The 7,869-nt window shown below is 26.2% G+C and overlaps 1 protein-coding gene across 1 annotated transcript; it reads left to right on the top strand.

Moving 5' to 3' along the window:
* The first annotated feature begins 1,378 nt into the window (after positions 1–1,378).
* LOC118645740 lies at positions 1,379–7,475 on the top strand. The gene is made up of 3 exons (XM_036287447.1): positions 1,379–4,005; positions 4,143–4,241; positions 4,753–7,475. The coding sequence occupies exons 1-3, from the start codon at positions 3,621–3,623 to the stop codon at positions 5,118–5,120; spliced, it is 852 nt and encodes a 283-aa protein (XP_036143340.1). The 5' UTR covers positions 1,379–3,620; the 3' UTR covers positions 5,121–7,475.
* The last annotated feature ends 394 nt before the right edge of the window (positions 7,476–7,869 follow it).

Here is a 7,869-nt window from a genome sequence, read left to right as displayed (position 1 = left end):
CTTATAAAAATTGTATAATTAAAAAATTATTTAAAATTGATTTTATTTGCCTTGCTTTGATTATAATTAAAAACATTTTGCTACATTTTCAATATATGTATAAAAGTTATATGGCAAATTTAAAAAATAACACAAAAAACGATTTTTTATTGTGTTGTATAGTTACATGCAAAAGTAATTACACTGAGAAAAAAAATTGATTGTACCAACTAAATTTGTATAGTTGCTTTATTCAATGGTTGATTCAACAATTATTTAGTTGCACTAAAAGAAGTATGGTTCATATACATAAAGCATTAAATTTTTTTAACTAAACCAATTCAATCAAATTATTTTGTTAGAAATACTGATAACATTTATTTGGTTTTGCGTGTCATTTAATTTTCCAGGTAATATATTCATTTAAATTTTAAGTATCAAAATGACTAAAAGATATCGAAAGTATTAATAAATATTTTGTATTTTTAATCAAACGGTTTAGTTAGATACAACAAAATTTTGTTAAAATAAACAGTAGAATTTGTCAATTAAAATTGTTTAAAGTAACAAAAAATATTATAAATCTTTAATAACTTTTTGATGGACGAACTAATTATGATTAAAAATAAAATAAAATAATTGTTTGTTAGCATTTCTAGGCTAAATACGGATTTAGTTGATTGATAAAACATTTAATTAAAAATACATATTTTTTTAAATAAACAACTAAAGAATGCAATTAAATATTACATCATTTTTATATAAATGTCAATTGCTTTATGTATTTTTTTCAACTAAATAAAGTTCATAACTTAACCATACTTAACATTTAAATTTTGTTCAATTTTAAACTAAATTATGTATTAGTCAACTAAGTTTATCAGCCTACAAATGTTAAAGAACAATTATTTTATTTTATTTTTAATCGCGCTTATTTAGCACGCTTAGTTCATTTATCAAAAAGTTTTTAAAGATATATAAAACTGTTTGTTACTTTAAAAAATTAAAATTAGTCGAATTCTGCTGTTTGCTCTAACAAAAATTTTTGCATCTAATTAAAAAAATAAAAATACGTTTTATTTAATTCTTATTCTTTTAAATCTTACGGTATCTTTTACCAAAATTTTTAGTTTTTTATATATTTGCTAATTTTACTTAATAATTAGCTTTTTATTTTTTATTTTGTTAATATAATTAATAAACATAACAATTTTGTGTCTACAACACAAAATATTAAACAAATGTTATTTGTAGTTTAAAAACTGCAGACTATGTTGTAATAATTAGTTTAATATACTATATTTTAAATTATACACTTTGTATTGAGCAAGAAATGTTTTATATTAGCAATTAACTTTGGTTGAAATAAAAGTAATCAAATAATATCGATTTGTTAATTAAAATGTTTGCTTGTCTAATAAAAACAATTTTTTTAATTACAAAATGTAATATTTTTTTGTTTAAATAAACAAACTTTTAAATTAACACTAGAATATTTGATTACTTATATTGCAACCAAATTTTAGTTGCTAAGACAAAACATTTCTGCTACAGTCAGCTCGGTAACAGCGAGATAAAAGACAGCCGATCGTCAATTGTTAGACGAAGCGTCGCGCGTCGCGTTTGCTCCTTGAGATCACTTCGCAGTTGCTGTGCATGTCAGCACGTGTTGCCGGTGCGTTCGCAGGCAGTTACCAAACGCTTGCGATTTCGTGGCAGAATATATCGTTTCTTTATTGTGAGTGTGCGTAAATTGTGATACTGTTAAAAAGATGGCAAACATTATTCGTTCGTGGAGGTTAAAAGATTCCGTGGAATCAAGTATTATAAAAATACTCGAGGGTATGTATGACTTTTTTTAATTATCCACTGTCTTTCTATGTAATGTTTGTTTAAAACTTTGATGTTTTATTTATGCAAAACTGACTTAAATTTCGAAAATTATAACTAAGTTTTTATTTTATTTGTCTATGTAGTTTTTTATTCTTTGTTCATTTGATTACAATTTATTGTCTAGTAACCTTTTTATTACTGTCTTCTCTATTGCGTAAAAAATTTATACATTAAAAATGTCAATATATAATGATATATATACGTAGTATGCTTATATCACTTCTTTCTCTGATTATATATATCGTGTAGGTGTTAAATATATTATACGGAAAGAACTGTTTTTTTTTTTACTTAGACCTAAAATAATTTGGTATAAATATAATTGATATTACTATGTTGTTATTTCTGCCAAGTAAATATACTATTGAGAAAGCAAAACGCACAAATTTGTTGAGATTGACCAACCAATTTTTGATTGCAATTACTAAATATTTAGTTAAATATGCCTTAATCAAATTGTCCAATGTTCCAAATTTTTGTTCCAACAACAAAATTTTTTGTCAATTGAGTAAGAAGCTCACTATGCTTTATTATTTAATTTGAAAAATACGGAAATATTTTGTCTTCTTTTGTAGTAAATATCGAACATTTTTATGCGCGTTCTTACACAATTTGTTAAAAGTTAAAAATCAAAATATTTTGTCAATCAAAAGCTTATTTATCTGATGAAAATGTATCTTGTACTTAACTAAACATTTAATTTTATCCATTACATTTTTTATTTTTTGCACTAATTTTTTTAATCTTCGAAGTAATGGAATTATATATTTTCAATTTTTAGAAAATGCAATTAGCGATGAAAATTTACCTGATCTTACCCCAGCTCATCAAAGAAATGATACCTAAAATAGGATTAAGAATCGAATTTTTAAAAAATTGGACGGCGGAGTATAAGAAAGAAGAAATGTCTAATGTTAGTATACATACATATATTATATACTATATATAAAATTTTTAATTTTTTCAAAAAATCTTTTCTTATTTTTATTAGGAAAAAATCTTTCAAAAATGTTATCTTAATTTTATGAGTGATACATTATGTTAGATTTTGTTTTTTATTTAATTCTATCTAATTTAGTTGTGACAGTATTTTTACAGGTTTTTCTCTAAAAACAAAGTCACTTTACGATGATTAAAATCAAAACTATTTTTTTCATGTTAATTAAATAAGAAAATAAGACTCTTAAATGTATTAATTAAAAAATCGAGGTAAAAGGATCAAATTTGAGAAGGTTTTTTAATACCTAAAGTTAACTTTATTATAATAAAAATTAAAAAAGATTTTTTTACACATTCTGATATACACAGGTATTAGAAATTAAATCCTTCGAGTTTGAAAAATTACTTTCTTGATTAATATTTATGTTTTCTTATACCATTCCTTTTTCTATTACTTATACTTTATAAATATAGAATGTATATTTCTATTCTATATTTTATACTGCATTATTTTTTTATTAATACTATTATTTATTATGACTAGGTTATGACTTCGAGTACAGAAGTATCTGAAATGTCAGATAATTTTTCATCACAAAGTTCATCTGAGGATATCTGTAGTTTAAAGAAACAAAACACTTCAACGGAAAAATTGACGTATGCTATAAAAATGAAAACTATCGATATCAAGGAAATTCTACATACAAACATCCAAGGAAAAGCAATTCTAAAATCCTATACAAAATCCAAGTCTTTATCACGACATTCTAGAATGCTAGTTGTCGACATTATTCTGACAGAATTACTGAATGAAGACATCCAGTAATGTCACTTTATATTTTGTTAATAATGCGTTAAAATTTATACTTTTAATAGACGTGCATATAAGCATATGTATATATAGTTTATTATTTGTTATAATTTGTTCATTTTATGTTTTTAGTTTGAAAAATGATGATTTTCTATACATAGCAGAGGAAATAGTAAAACTTTTTCCCACTGAAGCTACAGCTACATACTACATCCCCCCAATTCCGAAAAAATTATCGCGAATTGGAAAATCGGTAATTTCACGTGAAAAATTAGTGGACAAGTATCGGAACAAAATACGTGCCTTGAAACTTATTAACGAATGGAAACCACTATCAAATGATTTACAAGAGCATAAAACTGAAAGTTCGGACTCAGATGAAGGTAAGTCTTAGTATATATGATTCTACCTATAAAGGTAGTTTTTTAAAAAAATTTATATATCTGTCAACTCAAAATTACGTTTTATTCATTAAATTAATGTGGAATGTTTATATACTAAATTCTTTATCATTTTATAGAAGCTATTCTTGAAGCTAAAGCATGGCTGCAAAATCATTCAATGCCATGGGAAATTGTTCTTACAAATTGGAAACTCACTGCTGAATATCGACGAAAAAGTATAAAATCAAACAGAGATTTAAAATTAAATCAAATTTTTGAAAACTGGCCCATTCTCAAACATCCAAATGCATATACGTTAATTGAAGAAGATTACTCTTGTCTAAATTTATCAACGTTAGAATTAACGTTGGAAAGTTGGAAAACTTTTTTTGCAAAAATTTTAACTGTTCGGCCACCAAAGAAAGATGATGACAATGCGCAAATTTTGATGGATTTAATTCAATGCGATGAATTGACAGACAGTAGGTATATTTATTTTTAAATAAATGTACATTTACTTTATGTAATTATAATTATGATTTGATTAAACAGATACAAAAATTATTTTGCAATTAAAACTTCTCTCGCATCTACTTCCACCTAAAGGTCGAATTCGTTAAAAAAAAATCAGTGGAAACCCTCTATACCTGAGTGTAAAGACAGCATTATTATTTCAATTACTGTAAGTATCATGATCATTAATATTAATATTTGTCAGTATAAGATTACTACGCTTCATAATATAATTGTTATATTATAACTTTTTGCAGTTAATAGCAGATATCACAAAAGTACAAGAACAGAAAAGAAAAAAAGCTGCAGATCTAGGAATTACATTGCAACCTTTTATCATTGCTGTTGGCCCATCCAACGATATTTCTGATATTTTTATATCCGTTGATGACACTTTGTACAAGGTACCGTCAGCCTTAAAAGCTATAGACTTGTGTTATAAAATCTTTCAAGTATTCGACGTTGAATATCCGATTGAAAGCGCTCACATTTGGTTATTATTTCAAAGAGTTTTATATAATTATGAAAATAGTTTAGATAAAATGACTCCGAATATAACGGAAATAATAAGTGATATGACATTTCAACATAAGGACACATAGATAGTCAGACATAAAAAGCTTTATTTTCTTTACGTTTTAGTTTAAACAAATTATATTTAAAACTCTCCACGTGATAAAAGTTTTTGTGCATACAAACCTGGAAAGAACTCCAAAAAGTTTCTGTTATTAAATTTTGATAATAAATTTAAGAAAATACTTATTAAAATTCTGCGAAAAATTATAATTTTGTTTAACTTTGTTTACTTTTAAAAAAATTTTACTTTTTAATACTATAAACTTTTTTTACTATTACTTTTAATACTATAAAATAAAGAGTATGAAAAAAGTTCTGCTTCTAATTGTTTTACATAAAGTGTATGCAAAAATGTTTTGTTTTTAATTATTATTGTAATTTTTTCGATTAAAGACAATATTGAAAATGATTCCGTGCCCATTTTGCGAAATAAAATTATATTCCGAAGCTTGTCTTACTAAACATGTCAAATTGCGCCATAAGACTTTAATATCATCAGTCTGCAATTGTCGCATTGAAGGATGTACAAGAATTTTTAATAGTTTTTATTCATATAAAAAACACTTTTTTTTAAGGCATTTAAGATTGAGCGGCAAAGTGCAAATCGATCAGAATAAAAGTCCTGAAAATAATTTTTCTAATCTTATAGAGTTGAAAAGTTTAAGTGGTTCTAATTTTATGTCTTCGAATACAATTATTCAATCTGCACCGGAATGTTCATTTCACGAGCCTGTAATTATTAGTATTGAAGCTTTCGAATCTGTAGTACAAAAAGAAATTTTATCGTTTGTTTCACAACTTTACTCGGAGTTAAGTCTCACACGATCACTTATTTCTACGTTGATAGATAAATTGAGGAATTTGTATGATTTAACTTTCATACCGATTTTGAAGCAAAAATGTAATTCTAAAGATGTTAAACAGACTCTTTCAGATCTCACTAAAATGTTAACAATATTGCAACACGGTTTTGATAATTTTCAATCTGATTACCACTGTTTAAAATATTTTCAAAATGCAAATACTCTGATAAAACCACAATCGGTCAGAATTCATGCACGAGTAAGTTCTCGCTTTATAGGGGGAAAACGTAAAGCTATTATTTCAAATTCAGAAATTCAAGTAATATCGATAAAAATGGTTCTAAAAAAATTTTTAGAAATACCAAATGTTTTATTTTCAATTTTAGAACACATTGAAGAATGCAAATCAAGTAAATCAATAATTTCAAATATTCAAGGCGAATTATGGCAAAACATTGAGTCTGAATTTGTGGGAAAAACCGTATTGCCGTTGATCTTATACTTTGACGATGTCGAGATCAAAAATCCTCTTGGTTCGCACGCTAATATACGAAAGCTTGGTGCCGTCTACTTTTCATTAGGATGTATCCCATATGAATTTAGTAGCATGTTGGAAAATATATTTCTTGCTCAACTTCATTACACGAAAGATCACAAGACTGCTGGTAATATGAAAACATTTCATAATATTATCAATCAAGTAACAGATCTTGGGAAGTACGGATTAATTGTAAATGTCGATGGCCAGCAACGAACGATTTATTTTTCTCTGTTAGCGATTATTGGTGACAATCTAGCTTTGAACGATATTTGTGGTTTTACAACAAGCTTTAATTCACAATATGTATGTAGAATATGTACAGTAGATAAAATTGAAAGCCGCAAACAAGTAAAAGAAAATATTCAAATGCTACGAACTAAACAAAATTATTTAAAAGATTGTGAAGATTGCTCCATGGGAGTGAAAACTAAATGCGTTTTTAATAAAATCCCAAAATTTCACATTATAGAAAATGGAAGTCTTGATCCTATGCATGATTTATTCGAAGGAATATGTAGATACGAAATAGCTAAAATCTTAAACTTTTTGATAAATAGAGAACATTATTTTTCTCTTGAAATTTTAAATGCCCGCTTGCAGCATTTTGATTGTCGAAACTTTGAAAAGAATAAACCAATCTCAATATCTAGCAACGATCTTAATGCACAAAATTTAATTATTTCAGCGTCGGAAATGGTTTTTTTAATTAAATATCTTGGTATTCTGATCGGTGATCTAGTGCCCGTAAATAATACCGCTTGGGAAATTTTTCTCGTATTGCAGGAAATTATAAATATCATAATGAGTTCGTCTCTTACTTTTGCAACAACTCAACTTCTTGAAACTTTAATATTGGAACATCATTCACTATATATGGATGTTTTTGCAGAACCACTAAAACCTAAACATCATTTCCTCGTACATTACCCCCGATTATTGAAAAGATTAGGACCACTTAAACACTTATCTTGCTTTCGTTTTGAAGCGAAGCACAAACAATTTAAAGAGAATGCGAAGGTTATACGATCTCGCAGAAATTGTCCGTACACTTTAGCATTAAAACATCAACTTATTTTGTCACATAGATTTCTTACAGAAAAAGGATTGTTTGATCGATTGAGTTTAGGACCTACATTGCGTCAAGAATTAACTGATCTACCTGATTATCTTGATTTCAAAAATACACTTCCATGTAATATCCAATGTGAATATATACTTGACACTTGGATAAAACTAAATGGTATTACTTATCATAAAAATATGGCTATAGCTATGTATATGAATGACAATACTATTGTCTTTGGTGAAATTCATTACATGATTATTAACAATATGCGTCAAATTACATTTATATGTACCGAATTCTATACTAAAGTTTTTAAGAGACATTACTGCGCATTTGAAGTAATTAAGATATCTGTTTGGAGATAC

This window comes from Monomorium pharaonis, chromosome 5, assembly GCF_013373865.1.
Source record: "Monomorium pharaonis isolate MP-MQ-018 chromosome 5, ASM1337386v2, whole genome shotgun sequence".
Lineage (NCBI taxonomy): Eukaryota > Metazoa > Arthropoda > Insecta > Hymenoptera > Formicidae > Monomorium > Monomorium pharaonis.
The sequence above is the reverse complement of the archived record's forward strand: the minus strand, read 5'-3'. Positions and strand labels throughout refer to the sequence as shown.